The sequence below is a fragment of the Chelonus insularis genome, unplaced genomic scaffold (assembly GCF_013357705.1).
Source record: "Chelonus insularis isolate UGA/USDA-ARS -01 unplaced genomic scaffold, ASM1335770v1 contig_404_pilon, whole genome shotgun sequence".
Lineage (NCBI taxonomy): Eukaryota > Metazoa > Arthropoda > Insecta > Hymenoptera > Braconidae > Chelonus > Chelonus insularis.
The window spans coordinates 728,644-744,457 of NW_023276561.1; the positions used below are offsets into that span (position 1 = coordinate 728,644).

At 31.5% G+C, this 15,814-nt stretch overlaps 2 protein-coding genes and 1 long non-coding RNA gene across 7 annotated transcripts in view; all 3 read left to right on the forward strand.

Moving 5' to 3' along the window:
* The first annotated feature begins 83 nt into the window (after nt 1–83).
* LOC118069027 (uncharacterized) lies at nt 84–1,391 on the forward strand. The gene is made up of 3 exons (XR_004690568.1): nt 84–627; nt 721–978; nt 1,074–1,391. It is a non-coding gene; the product is annotated as an uncharacterized lncRNA (long non-coding RNA).
* Nucleotides 1,392–2,878: 1,487 nt separating this feature from the next.
* Nucleotides 2,879–7,448, forward strand: LOC118068994 (large proline-rich protein BAG6). Of its 5 annotated transcripts, none has more exons than XM_035086800.1 (11): nt 2,879–2,939; nt 3,112–3,208; nt 3,303–3,420; nt 3,513–3,728; nt 3,818–5,561; nt 5,644–5,773; nt 5,861–6,161; nt 6,242–6,348; nt 6,425–6,625; nt 6,712–6,816; nt 6,901–7,448. In XM_035086800.1, exons 2-11 carry the CDS (start codon nt 3,146–3,148, stop codon nt 7,318–7,320), a joined length of 3,405 nt encoding a protein of 1,134 aa, XP_034942691.1. In that variant the 5' UTR covers nt 2,879–2,939; nt 3,112–3,145; the 3' UTR covers nt 7,321–7,448. The 5 variants fall into 5 exon arrangements, with proteins under 5 accessions (XP_034942691.1, XP_034942689.1, XP_034942692.1 ...); XM_035086798.1 differs by having other exon boundaries at nt 2,887–3,022; XM_035086801.1 differs by having other exon boundaries at nt 2,890–3,022; nt 3,118–3,208.
* Nucleotides 7,449–13,392: 5,944 nt separating this feature from the next.
* LOC118069012 (protein groucho-like) overlaps nt 13,393–15,814 on the forward strand; it is a 32,579-nt gene continuing 30,157 nt past the window's right edge. The window contains exon 1 of the mRNA XM_035086820.1: nt 13,393–13,867. Coding sequence (XP_034942711.1) covers nt 13,805–13,867 — 63 coding nt within the window. The 5' untranslated portion in view covers nt 13,393–13,804. The remainder of the gene's footprint in view (nt 13,868–15,814) is intronic.

Consider the following 15,814-nt stretch of genomic DNA (forward strand, 5'->3'; position numbering starts at 1 on the left):
CTGTCGAACACTTAAGAAAAAATTTTATCTTTTGTCATGTTAATTTTTCCTTTAATCTTTTTTGTCAGCGTGGCTATATTCTTTATCTATCTTATCCTCGCTACTCATTATTATCGAACCTACTTAAGCTCCAGCATGAGAGGGTATCTATTTTTTTCGTCTGCACCTAAACTATCTCCAAAAAATCATGGATGAACAACTAAGTAGCAATGTGCGTGCCAGATTGTGCTTAAGCCCCAATTTTATGTCTCCTTTGAGATTTTAATCACGGTAGGGACCCACTATATCTCAACTGTGGGGCGTTTAAATATATGTGTATATATATACATATATTTTTATATATATATATATATATAAATACTGGATGCCTGCATGTATACTAGTATATATATGTATGCACGAGTGTAATGTTGAGAGAGAAACTTGAAACAGCATATTTGACACAGGATGTCAGGACGCGGGTTTACGTCTGGAGTTAAGAAAGAAGTGAGGCACCACTGGTTTCTTACATTTGAGTCGTGTTGCACTGGAGTTCAGGTCCAGTTTCCCATTACTGAACTGCAGTGTAGTGTATAAAATTCATGTTTATCTTCAAGAACTTGAAAACATTTTTAGGACATTACAAAGGTAAAATTAGAATCAAGTTTAAAGTAATAATAAATATTTTTATTAAAAAACCAGAGAAATTGTTAATTTTTATTCTTTTTTTTTTTATTGCAGTTATTTACAGAGAAACACCATGATTAACTTGGCCATTAAAAATACAATAAAGCTTTTCACATTCACGAGCTTCATTGTGATATATATTTCGATTATTTCTTGCTTTGGTTTAGTTGAGGAGGATCCTGTATCAGAATCTGCTTTCAAAGAGATTGGATGCAATGGTACTTATAAGCGAAATTTATTTACAACATTAAATCAAGTATGTGAGGATTGCCACAATTTATTCCGTGAAACTGTGGTCTATAATATTTGCAGGTAACATTTCAGTATTTCTATTTAATTACAAATCAGTATATCTATATTTCTACAAATATTTCTATGAAAGTAATTATCTTAATTGTTTTTTCCAGACAAAATTGTTTTATATCAGATCATTTTGTATCATGTTTGCAAACTTTAAAAATGGATTCCAAATCAGAAATTGTTGCCTATAAAAATATGATAAAACAACTTTATGGAACTAAAGGAGAATTGTGATTTCATTGTTTTCATAGTTAAGTTTACTAACTGCTCCAATAAAAATGAGTATCTTATAAATATCTTTTCCTTTGAAATTTTTTTTTAATTACATACAATGTTTGTATTTTGCATGAAATATTATATTTTTATCATCTAAATACTTATCTATGTGTAAATACATAAAAGAAATTTTGCTACAATTGACTAAAATATAGCCATGACTTACGGTATAAAAAAAAACTACTCGAAAAAGAAAATGCAAGTATTATTGTTAATTTTTTGCTTGAATTGTTATTTTCAACAGTAGTTGTTGACCTTTTTTTTATATCATCTTTTATTAATACAATTTTTTTGTGAATAATTAGGAATTATTTTAATAGTATGTGTACTCAAAGTTTTTTTGTTTCGTGTTACTTATATCACTTAATAATCGTTCGTTAATCTTAGCTCTAAAACTATAAAATTTATCTTTGCAAACACATTAGTGTAGGTTATTTTATGTTTACAGTAAAAAAATGTATAAATACAAGTATTCCACTTTTTCAAGTCAACACAATATTCAAGACAAGTTACGAATACAGAATTATATTATCAACTAAAAGAAGAAATAATTTATAAAAAGGTAATTTTTTATTTAAATAAATATCACTTTTGTATTATTTAGTAACTATATGTTTTTTTCAGCTCGAAAATTACTTTAGAAAATCAATAATAATACTAACAAAAATGATGTACCGTTATATTGTAATATTTTTTATTATGCATATTTCCATTTTATTTGCAAATCCAATTACTGTTGCTAATAAAAAATCACCAATAGAAATATTTAACGAAATTGGTTGTAGAGGTAATTTTGATGAAAAATTAATTCAAGAGTTTTATAATATTTGTGTAAATTGTGCTAATGTATATCATGTCGACATTTTACATTTATGCAGGTAAATGAAATTTTTTATATCTATCTTTAATTTTTAAATTCATTTTTTCAATTGTGGAAAATAAATTTCTATTCTTTTTTTTCAGTAGTGAGTGTTTTAATGACGTTCATTATCTTGAGGGTTGTTGCAAATATTCAGGAAATTCGCTAAATTTGACCACCATTGAATTTTTACTAAAACCTCTTCAGGAGTAAAATGAATTGCAATAAAAAATTAATGATTAGTGAAAAAAAATTTTCGATGTATTAAACACAATGACTCGTTTAAAATTTTAGTTATTTCCAAGAAATATTAAAAATTAAAAATAATACTGAAAATTTCTGATCTATTTAAATATAATTAAATTTTAAGGTGTAAATTAAGATATATAGAGCAATAATTATATCATATCTAAATTATTTTATCGAATTTATGGATATAATAGGAACATTTAATCACAACTACGCATTTAATAAACAATTAGATTTCGAATATGTACGAGTTAAAAGATATCTGATCATTTATGTAATAAATATATTGTTAGTTTATAAATCTTATTATTAATACAATATTGTGCTTAAATATGTTTATAAAATCATTTAAATAACCCTTTAATTTTGAAAAATGCCCTCAATCCCATAGAAGTTTTCTCCTTGACCTTCAGAGTGAAATCAATTGTTATAAGATATCGCAACTTTATGACAGATGTCTCTGAGAATTCTTCTAAAAAACGGTTCTAGTGAAATCTAGTAACATTCACAATATCACTATTGGTAACTCTTGGCAATCATGAATAACGCCATTAGCCGTGAAGACATAAAATGAATTCTGGGTAAAATTGTGAGTGTCGTACTTTTTTGTGGACTTGTATTTCTAATAATCATTAATTTATATTTGTCTTTCGATAATCTACAACTTTGAATGTAATTATTTATTCTCATAATATTGCCGTTGTATTATTGTTTGTATTCTTATTATCCGGTGCTCCATTACATTGCATCATTTTACGAAGTTTTAGTGAGCATTGAATCCATCAAAAAGGCAACATGATCGATCTCACGGTGAAGACCTTGGATTCACAAAACCACGCTTTTTCATTAAATGACGACGTAATTATTTTTTAAATATTAATCATTATATTTTTGCATATCATATTAAAACACAAAAATATTTATTAATCAATATATGTTTTCCTAATTGTAGATTACCGTCAAACAGTTCAAAGATCGAATTGCAGAAACCATAAACATTCCTGCTAGTACACAACGACTTATTTATTGTGGTAGAGTTCTTCAAGATGAAAAACTTTTAAATGAATATGGTTAATATATTTTTTAATATTTCATTAGATGTTATTTTGTTTTGTCATTATAAATTAAATTAAAGTTAAAAAGCAAATATATATTTTTGCAGATGTAAATGGCAAAGTCATACACTTGGTACAGAGAGCCCCACCTTCAGTCACTCAAAGGAGTAGCAATGCTAGTCAGAGCCAGGGACAAAGTCAGGCTTCAGGGGGAGAAGGAGGAGGCTGGTCACAACTTCCACGAATTCACTATCGACAATTTCATGGAAATCCGATGTATGTAAGCTCAGTTTCAATCCCCAGCGACGTTTTAGAAGGCCGTGGTAAGTTTCTCAATAAAGATTTGTTTCACTTCTTATCAATATTTTCTAGATGATGCATTAATATTTTATTTTTTTCACACTTTCTTTAGAGTGGCTTGTACGACCCAATACACCCAACAATGGAGTTCGTCGTCATATTACTGTAATTCGTCAAATGTTAAACCAAGCTAATTCAATCATTGATCGTTTAGATAATACTCCAAGTGCTCCTGAAGCTAATTTGGAAAACATATCACAATCTGATGAAACACCACGAGAAACATCTGATGTTGAAACAGATGGAGAAAGAAGTGAACTTCCAGTATCTGGAGTTAACATTGCTCTTGCTAGAGTTCATAATGATGGTACACTTGAACCAATTCTTGTATCTATGAACGCAGCTCAATCTAGCCAAACAGATCAACAACCGCAACAGCCACAACAACAACCGCCACAAGAAACTTCACAACAGTCAACCGCTTTTAATGAAGAATTGAATGATCAGACTGAAAGTACTGATGCTCTTATTCCACGCGTATTAGCAGAACTGTTGGAAAAACTATTAACCACTCAAGAGCGATTAAATCCTTATATTAGAGATCGACTTCTTGCAACTCGAAATTTACCAGAATTGGTAGAAGATGCTGCTCTTGCAAGAGAAAATCAACAAGTTTTTGATCGTGTTACAGAATGTTTACACTGTTTGTCACATGCTCAACATGCTTTGAGTAATTTAACTATTGATATGCGACAATCCCCAAGATTATTACGTTGTCGACCTATGAGTATTAATTCTCCACCTATGTTGCAAGCTGGCGTTCCTATTCAAGTAGAAGCGCATATCAGTTTACATGGCCAGAATGACAATCCCAACTTTGATGATAACAATAGTGCAACAAGAACTGACACACAATCTACAGAAACACCAACTTCTACGAATGCTGAGACAAGTACTTCAAGAACTACGTCATCAACATCATCACAGCCACAATCTGCTTCTGATCAACAAAATACTAATTCTACTAATTCCCAACAACAGCATCAATCAAATTCTCCACTTGGGACACTTTTTAATATTTCAAATAATGTAGAAGTTGTAATGGAAATGGGTTCCCAATTTGGCCGAGCTTGGGATTTCGCAACAAACAGTCAAAATCGTCCTTCCAACAGTAATAATACGAATAACTCCACCAACAATAACAATAATGAAAACGGCAGTAATAATAACAATACCAACAGTAATTCCAGTACCAATACTAATACGAACCGTGAATTTGGTGACAATCAATCGTGGGCAAGTGGACAATCACCAGATACAATTCGAAACTTCGTGCAAATAATAGCTGGTTACATGGCCCAACATGGACTTTCAATACCTATTCCAGTGCGATCTACTCCAACTCCTATAACTCAAGGTTCTGCTCGCCGTCGAACAGTTGCAGTTGCATTTGCTGAATCACCTAACTCTGGTCAAAATTCTCAAACACGCGGCAACACCGAAACTCATCCAACAACTTCAACACAGACACGTACAACTCCTCGGACACATATGTTCCATCAACGTGGACAAGCACGTGGAGCTGGTTTAAATCCGTCGCGCTTTTCAAACTTTGATCCACTTTTAGTATGTACTTCCTATCATTTTCGCCGGAACCAAACATCTCCATCTAGCTCTGCTGCTTCTACGCAAACTGGACAGACGAATAGATCAACTAGTACCCAAGTCTCTACTCAATCACAGACTGCTACAACTGCGAGTGAGCAAGGTCGTCGTTGTGTAAATCGAGATCAGCTACAACAGTATATTTTTGCTACTGAACCTAGTTTGAATGAAAGTTTTGCTCTTGCTGCCAGGTAAAAATTAAATTTTTCCAATTATGTTTTTTATCATAAAATACTATATTAATAATAAACAATACAATATATTTAATTATAGAATCAGTACTCCTGAAAATCCTATATCATTAAGTTGGCTTCTAAGACGACATGGAATTCATATGGAATCTACTGATTCTAAAACAACGTCAAGAGCTCTAAACCTCCTTTACATGATTGCCGACGTGCTGGTAATATTTTTAAATTAAAAAAAAAAAAATATTTGTTAATGGAATTTAAAAAACTTTTAATCAAATTTAATACTTAATTCATTTTAGTTTGAAATACCAGTACACACTTGGACGGAAATATTGAATGGATATTCTGAACCTTTAGACAATGCTTTGATAAAGCTATGTCAGATGTTACCAAGTCTTTATGATGAAGAAATAACACCCTCCACTGCAACTCTTATTGCTGACGATATTTGCTCAGTGATCAGACCACATTTAAAAAATGCCTTTGTTTGCCCACGATGTAAACGTAATGGAACAGTAATAAATATTGAAGAAGTTTCAATCAAATTAATTCATAAACATATTCGAAATCTGGTCATATTTTTGTCATCCTCTCCAAGATGTGAGTAAATTAGAGTTTTTTTTAATATTCCTTCTAAAATACTAAATTATTATTTAATAATAATTTTTTTTTGCCTACAGCTTCATCAACAAATTGTTTGACGCTTCTGAATGAATTTGGAACAGAACTGGTTTCGGTTATACGTTATGTTCTCAAGGACTTTGTATTAATAATTTCTCGATTTGCAGTAAATAAATTTTTCTTCTACTCTAAAGTAATATATAAACAAAGTAACATACTTTACAATCATTTTTATTTTTCAGAGAAGCGTTGCTCTGAAATGGCGACCAGCACTTCGCAAATGGAGTATCCAAATAGCTGGTATTTGGTTTTACAGCTATTCACTAAAAGTACGATTACTTCCTGAATCTGAAATAACTTCTTTACTCGTCAGTGAAACTGACAGTTCTGAACCAGCAGCAACTTCATCCGATTCTATGGGATCTTCTGAATCAGCCATTGAGGTAAATATTTTTTTTGTACATTTTTAAATATATACAAAAGTTGATAAAAAAAAAATAAAAATACTCAATGATCAAAAAACTTTTAGCCTATGGAGGTTGATACTACTTCAGATGATCAACCTACAAATGATCCATTATTAGATGGTGAAGAAGTACCCACTACATTCCCTGGCCATAATAATTTATTGCCTGTAAGTTGAGTTAATCAATATTTCGAACCAATTTTACATTGGAATTTATAAGATGTAACTTATTGAAAACTATTTTTATGACAGGATTGGGTACCAATAATAGCTAGAGATGGAGCAAGACAACGTCGGCAATTACAATTGGGTTTAGCTGATAGTAATTCAACAACATTCAGTGACGCGTATTTATCAACGATGCCAAGTAAACGACGTAAACTAGTTGAACAAAAAAAGCCATCATTGCTCGTTAGCCCTACGCCAAATCATTCGGTCATTTCCGCATCAATAGAACGTTTAGTAAGGGAAAGTGTAGAACGTGCTGGAGTTGAAGAAGTAGATGGTGCAATTGCAGCTCTTGTTGCAGAACCAACTGTTAGAAGAGCCTTTGGTCTAGCAATTAGAGAGAGTCTTGTCCCAGGCAGATTCCAAACTCCTGATTTTCCAGATCCTTTACGCTTTCCGAATGCCACCAAGTTCTTTGCAAATCCAAGTAGGTCTCCTAAATAATCACATACACTTGAAGTAATCGAATAATGGTTATGGATTGATAAATATATCTTAATTACTTATATCTTCATTACAAATACGACACATGAATGTCATTTATGTAAGTTAAATGTACTAAGTAATATCTAGACTTCAAGTCAAATATTTAACATTTTACAATTCACAATTTTTTTATGTTAATCTAGTAGGAATTAATTTATATTTAATTAATAAATAGCTATGAAGTGTATCAACATATAATGTTAAAGAAATTTTAATCAAATATAGTCGACAATCTGACGAAGGATAAATTGGAATGTTTTTACACTACATTCCATCAGAAGCTATTATAATTTTAGATATTAATTATTAATAGAATTGAGTTTAAATGAATACAATTTTAAACGACATTATTTTCCTGCACATGTTAAGAAAGATAATTCTGCATTACTTTGTAAATTTCAATAAATACAAAATATGAATAATTAATTATTTATTTGAGCAATATTTATTCGTCATATTTTAACTAAAACTGATTATAAAAATGAGTTTTTCAACTGATGGTAAATTATCAATAGAAGCATATCTTTTAAACTAAAATATTCGTTTAAATTTAATATTAGTAGTAAATATTGACATAATTATTTTTACGAAAAGTTTCTGATATTTGTTTATTTGTTTAATTTACGACTGATATGATGTATGCAATAACGCCAAAATAAACAATCTATGACGAATATTTGCCACAAAATTAGCCCTTCAATTTAGTATGCACCATATGTTATCGAAAAATGATGATAAATATTCTTAGATATTTCTTCAATATTTTTCAAACAAACAAAAGTATACTTACCAAACGAGTAAGTATCATATTAATATAAAATATTATAATAATCATTTAGCGACAAAATAATAATTGAAATTTTTAAGAATATTCATGATTGATTTTTCATATTTCTACAAGAATGATAATTGACACCTGATGTGTAGAACGTATCCTCAAAGATGTTAAACTTTGGCTTCATTAACAATTCATCAAAAGCATATTTCATAACAGCAATGAATAATTTTTTTGGCTTCAGTTGAAGTTGTTGCTGATGACACAGTGATTCATCTGTACTTTAATTATCGCTACGTGAAAACCCTTGAGAATGAGCATCAAAGTAGAAACTAAATCCACCTAAAGATACCCCAAGAATACTAATAAAAAAGTTATCAATAGTTGGACTGAAGAAAGTGAAGTCAAAGCAGTCCCGCCACGAGTGAGAATGAACGGAAACTCTAACCATACAGTGTAGTCGGTAGTATTAATTGACCGGACATCAGGGGTGTCTCCTGCCACCACTTTGACGTCATTCGAACTGCAGTGGTGCTACAGACAGTGGTAGTGGTATGCCGGTTAGTCCGTTTGAAGTCTGTGCCACGGAAACGTTCCTATCACGTGTCCTTTTTTATCGCTCTTCTATCCAAAGGTTTCGTTCGTCTTCTACTCGAACTCGCTGACTCTCTGGGGTTGTACGTCGCCAGTATATCCGTATATAAAACATAATAAAAGGTCGAGTCTCGAGTCCGCGCGGACTTGACATGTAGCTGCCACTTGAATGTTTAGTCTTTTTTTCTGATTGGTAGTCCCTAGTATGAGCGGTTATTTCATTTGAGTTTTTCTTGGTCGTTCCGCCTCTTTATTCCATCTGGGCGTGGGGAATATTTTTGTGTAAGCGAGTTGGCTGTTATTTTTCATGTGGTGTTCTTATAGGTTGACTTGGACGTTGAATGCTAGTCCGCGCGGACTTGAAGCGAGGTTAAGATGCTTTGGCAATCAAGTAGAACCTTCAGGCAAGCAGGGGCGGTTATGGGTGGTTACCAGCGGGGATGTAACGGCAGAAGAGTGAAGAGAGAAGGTCGTGATGTTTTCAGGAGGGAAAAGGGAAATATACGACTCGAGAAAAAAGGAAGGAACGCGGCCATATTAAGAAGAAGGAAATCAGTGAGGGCGAAGAACGTTTCAAGACCTTCTTTTCTTTTGTATCTCCGAATATATCATCCTCTTTTATACCTTATCTTCTTCCTTAGTCTCTACTCCGCATGTCTCGTCAATTTGGTGATCACAAGGAGTCTATCAGAGTTATTAGAATGTTCTTCATTGATCCTATGTAGTTATAAACTAAGAATCAATCATTGTATAAACTTTGTTCATTTCACTTTTGAAAAATAACTTTTTTTCCTCTCTGCTTATCTTATAATATTTATTTTTAATATGTTAATTTTAATTTCAATAGTGGATATGTTTTTATAACTTAACATAGTTGGAATTATTTGTTATTTATCAATTTTTATTCAACCTTTTGTATTACAAAACATCACATATTAGAGAGAACAAACAAAGATAAATAAAACATTCAAATTTACATGTGTTCTACAATAGTCTATGTACTCTAGGTGTAACAAGTCACGAACCTTAGGAAGCTTTTCATGTGTTTTCAAGCACTTTTTGTCGTTGATGCATATATACATGAAATACTGGATTATATGCACTTACACTGCATCTATACTTCGTCGTACTGTATTATAAAAAATTCTCGAGTAAAGCTTCTTTTACACCTCAAGCTCAGTGGTAAGATGAAGGTACATATTTCAATCTCTCAAAAAATTGACAGAGTGTTGAATTTCTTTTTTCACGCCCTACTTTTTTTTTTTACATTTTCCGTTAACCTTGTGTTTGATTACAATTATGAGAAATAGCAACAAAAATAATGAAACTATTTTTAAATGCATTAAATTTATGGTTTAGATTATTTTATAAATAGAATAATTGCATAAAAAAATTCCTTTTTACAAAACATTTGTGCTTGAATGAATAATTTTTTTATCTGAATAATATCTAAAATATTAATACACATAAAACTATTTTTTTTTTTTTTTTCATTATTAGAATTCTTTAACAATCATATAATGAACAAAGCTCATTACTACTGATTTCATAAACAAATTTAATTTAATTCGAATGGACTTTTTGAAATTGATGAATATATTTCCTTTATAAGTTTATGAAATAATGGTAATTATAATAATTATCGTATTAGTAGTGTCTTTGGAGATATTGGAGGTTTAATGAGATGATAATAAATATCATATGAATAATAACGATTTATACATTACAGGTTTTAAATAATAATTGTATAGCAATAATAATGCTAAATGAAAAATATATTTATCAACTGTTGAAATAAAAAGAGTTTAACAACACTTAAAAATTTTACGATAACAAACCAATATCAGTCAATATGACAGATGGAATTTGATAAATGACGATGAGTGGTTTTGGTATATGATGGAGAGGAAAAACTGTCGTATAAATATAGAAAAATATTTTCGTACAGCAGTAGATATATATGTATATGTGTGTATAGAAAGATTATTTTGGTAAAACAAGTACAATTGCACGCAATATTGACTTCCGGTGATGTGGCAGATAGAAACGGGTGTTGTTCGTTTTAGTTTAGTTGAATTTGGCAGGATATGAATGAACGATCAAAAGCATTCGGGTTGAAAATGTACGTCAGTAAATGTCGAGACGAATTCGATTGATGACCCTGCCAATTTGCACTTGTGCACTTGGCAAGAATGATGCAATTAACAAATAAATGTATTTTGCAATCGGCAACATACGATTACTACATTTTCTGCTGTTCTATTAAGTACTCTTTTCACTATTGATGTATGTTAAAATGTAACATTTCACCTGTATACATATATACTCGAGAAAACATATATTTTGTGTAAGTAATTCATTTATTAACTATCCAATGAACTTAATAGGAAAACACTGAAACATACTTTGCAATTACATGATTTTTCAGCTGTTGATGATGAATTATTTTTTTATTTCCAATTCAATACTAAATCTTTATTTATTGCAACTGTCGAAGTATTTTAGTACAAATAGTCGAGTAAATAAAAATAAAACTATTAAAGAATTATTTATAATTAAAGTATCATAATAATTCTGCATGAAGCATAAGTTTTAGAAAATTTTTTTTTATTGTTAAAATAATATTTGATAATTTTCTCTGTAGTAATTTGATTAATAAACACAACTATAGTTAATAAATGCAACTGTACATTGAAATTAATGAAGTGTTACAAGAAAATTTCTAATAATAACTATGATAAACTAATTCGAATTCTCCAAATACTCTGGTGTATACCAAAATCAGTAATTGATGCAAGCCAATGCAATGTATTCATACATTCACTATGAATTAATACTGATGATGTAGTCTAGAATGAGCTTTAAATAATTGATTTGTACATGTCTATGTATACACATATATATCGCTTAAAGTATAAAGTGTATACATGTATATGCTACAATCATATATGTTTCCAAACTCGTCAAGTTAATCAGTTCTCGACTTTTCACTGGCTCAATTATGGCTGGCCGCATTTCTAATCCGTGGCTATTTGCGCATGTTTTCATTGGCCTGCCAACACACGCGCACGGAACGTGATTAAATGCTATAAAGTTACGTTTGCCGCGGGCCGTGGCTAGCCAACGACCACTGCTATTACTGCAATCGACGTACCGTAAACCTTCACGCCTTCGGTCAAGCTTCAACGAACATTATTAGACTGCATTTCCACGCGTTAAAACATTACGACAAAATTTTTATATCTTCGTGTTACCTCGGCTATTAACAATTATTAATTTTCTTCAACACCTCTCAGTATCGAAAATGACTTTGAAAAAATATGTACATTATGATGAAACATCAATATTTGATAATGAATTTATAATCAATATCTATATGTATATATTAGAATATACAGTGCACTATAGATAATATACTTTGTCAATAATTTATTAACGATTTATTGAATTTTTTACTGATGACGTATCATTTCAACCATTTATTCATTGTCAATTTATTATCTCAATGTTCAGCTTATCTGAGGAAATAATATGGCCATGATTAAATGCCAAGTTATCTTCATCAATTCTTTTCAACCAATAATATGCTTTTATATACTCGACTGTTTAAAAATCGATATTTTATATATATATCCATGATTATACATAATAATGTTTTGTTGCAATTTTCTTTAGCTCGATATGCTACTATTATCCTTCGATTGCATTTTATACATGCATTTTTCAGTACCATTCGGTTATTATTAAAAATATATTATCATTGATCGAACTGATCTTTAATTATTAGCAGATATGATAGTAGAATAGAAACATTAATTATTTATTGTGTTACGAAAAAAAAATGAGATATCAATTGAGGTAGATTGGAGTATGATTTCAAGTGGTTTTTGAACAAGTAACAGAATGATAACAGATCTTATTATAGAGGAGGAAAAATTCGAATTTTTAAGGTTGAGATCGTAAACTGTCAAGACAATACAAAAAAGTGAGAAAGTGAAGAGCAAATGGCTGCAGATACACGAGAAGAAAGTAAAGTGTATGATGAGACGTAATAGAAAAAAGTAAGCGATTCTAAGAAAAATGTCATTTATATTGCAATGTCATGAAATGGTGGGAGAAAATAAAAAACTAATCATGAAACGAAACAGAAAATGAGCCAAAAAGAGAAGTGATGTTAAAAGAGTGGATTGAAAATTTCAAAGAATCGATTTCACGAAGAACTGTAGTATTTTCCGACTCATATCAATGCTTAACTATAACAGCACTAAAATACGACGTCTAAGGTCTAAGTGAAGTAAAACACGTAAAAAAAAAGTCAAGTACAAAGAGAAGGAAAAAAAAGAAAGAAAAAGAAAGCAAGAAAGATGAGAACAAAAGCGTGTTAAGCACGTAAGTGCAAGATAGTCACAAGGATTGAAGGAAACTGCATACCACTACTACTTGGAATTGTTGAGTGTGAACGAGAAGTCGATGAGGAACTGAGGGGAGTGAGTTTCCTGAGAAGAGAGGGAAAAAATCCACTGCACTTTAATAAATGAGAAGAACGAGGAGAATGACATTTGAATCGATGTCAGACAAAGATGCCACAAGAAACCACGTGGTCTTAGAGGTCGCTAGTTGTTCGAGCGTGCTTCAAGGAGTGGGGGAGCTCCCCTCGACCCGCCATTTGATTAGTTTACACCCGACCGTTGTGGAGGTGAGTTCGTGTTTTGTTATACCATATTTTCACGAGCTACAGTTGTGAAGACAACGTCGCAGAACTCTATTCTAACTTAACCGGTTTTTTTTGCGAAGAGTGTGTTGTGTTTTCAGCTGATTTTATGAGTAGTGGTGATGAGTTGAGTGTGATAAAAAGTGAATTCGTCATGGTGTTTCAAGCGAAATCAAAGTGCTGTTGGTTTTGGAGATAATTCTTTGGATTAGTTGGTAGTGTGACAGAAATAATAGAGTAGAAAAGAAAGTATCCGGGAGTTGAGTGAAAAAATATTCACAATAATTAAGTGGATAATATTGAACGGAGCAAGAGTTGGTGGTAATTTAATATAAAGAAGTAGAAGGTGGAGAAGGTGGAGGATGTATCCTAGTGCTGGCATTAATGCGGCAGCTGTGGCCGCGGCAGCTGCTGCGCGACACCCGGTAAGTGTTTCGGTATTTTCCGTTCTCTTTCGAGAGAAGAGAAGTCATTGGCTCTTACTTGACTCATCAGTGCAATGTCGGGAGCTCGTTGATTTATGTATTACATTTTCTTCACGTCTGCACTTGTTCTTTATGTTGTTCTTTATTATACTTAACTTTTACCTACACTATAGCTTCTATTGTCCCTGGAAAATTTGTTTCGATCACATGTCTTGAGATATGCTAATGTTGATAGACATGATAATGAAAGAGTGAGAAATAAAGAAAAGCGAATAATACTGCTTCCGTTTCACTTTCTCTATTCAGGTTATGCCGACTGTGATGATTGTCTTGTAGAAAGAAAATAATAGCAGAAATTCCTGTAATTATCCGAGTTGTTATTTCATTCGGTGATTGATGTATTTGTTAAGTACTTCACACGTTGTCGAACGATAAACTAGTTAATCTGTCTCGCCACTTAACACGATTGTCGATTGATATCTTTTGTGGATAAAAAAAAATTCAACAAAGACCAAAAGATTTTTAAGAATATACAATAATATCTTTTTTGTATATAATCCAATTTTTTCTTGCAATATGCTTTATAGTTAAGGATGTAATTGTAATCTGATAAATTGGATAAGTAATATAATTTTTTGTTGATGCAATGTTGTGTTTTTAAACCTTTTTTAAAAACGATGATGCAATAAGTACATTGTAGACCACCACTAATGTTGTGAATAGATATCACGAAAAGAGCAAAATGTAAATATCAACAGGAAAGATTTTAGTAAAAAAAAACACTGGAATTTTGATCAAAAATTTTTTTGCCTCAAATATGAAATAACATCTCTTTACGTATTATTTTTTTTCGATAATATCATCAATTCTAGGAATGAAAATTAAAAACAGATAAATGGTATCAATAATTGCACGATTGTGTTGAAAAAAAAATCATTGGGATTTCTAAAGATGAATTGAATGACAGAAGAACGGTGTATTCGATGTCTACTTTTAAAGTTGGGGAATTGTTGTATTGGGGGGGGGGTTGTTCCCCAAAGGTTCTTGGGCCTGAGGGGACCGTTGAATTTCATGCTGCACCAGACAGAGTAAACGGTACAACTCATGGAGGGCTAGTTTAGGGATCCCATGACTCTCATATACAAAAATTAAAGGTAAAATGAGGAGAAGGTCGTTGCATTATTGCCAAGAAATGCGTTTAAAGTAAACACAGGTGCCTGTAGGACGATCACAAGAAAAGAAAAATGACCTGAACGACGATAGGGTAACTCTCACAGCGGGGAACACCATCAGAGCTTGTCTACATCTGCAATGTAGACTTGTTCACTTGTATACAGACTTTGAAGCCTCCATTGACAGCTCATAGTCACTTCTATTTACCACGAACAAATCTTCTTTTTATGCTTCATGGATTTCCTACCTACTTAAAACTATGTATTTGAGTTTTAAAAATATGCAAAGCACTTACAGAAATTTATCTTACGTCACATTGAAATAAATCATTCTTTACGCACCAATTAGCCTTTGCTAGCCACATTGGATATAAATTTCTTTACATACATTGATGCTTTGTACAATTTTCTCGACAGCATGTCGTATACTTGTCCGCACAAATATTGATTACAAATTTGATAGGTATATTTAATTAGTCGTAACATTGTTGAATAGATACATTGTATTGTAACGATAATTAATACCATCAATGTATACCGCAATTTCCAAGGCGGAAAACAGTCAGTTTGTGGAGTATTATATGCATATCGTGTAGTAAACCGAGAGTTTCTGGGGAATTTAGCCACGTCCTCACCTCTATTTCAATTATTCCAATGTAATCTCCACGCAAAACGAGCTCTTCCGCTGTACATTCAGCTATATTATATCTTCAGAAATTTAATCTTTGTATTCGATTGCACATCAGTAGTTTGACCTTTAATAGTTTCATATTTA

Bases quoted from the DNA above. Each gene is read 5' to 3' on its own strand.
- LOC118068994 (XM_035086800.1), top strand. From the start codon at position 3,146: ATGATCGATCTCACGGTGAAGACCTTGGATTCACAAAACCACGCTTTT. The intron at 6,626-6,711 runs GTAAATATTTTT...AAAAACTTTTAG, and splicing joins CTTCTGAATCAGCCATTGAG to CCTATGGAGGTTGATACTAC. The intron at 6,817-6,900 runs GTAAGTTGAGTT...TTTTTATGACAG, and splicing joins GCCATAATAATTTATTGCCT to GATTGGGTACCAATAATAGC.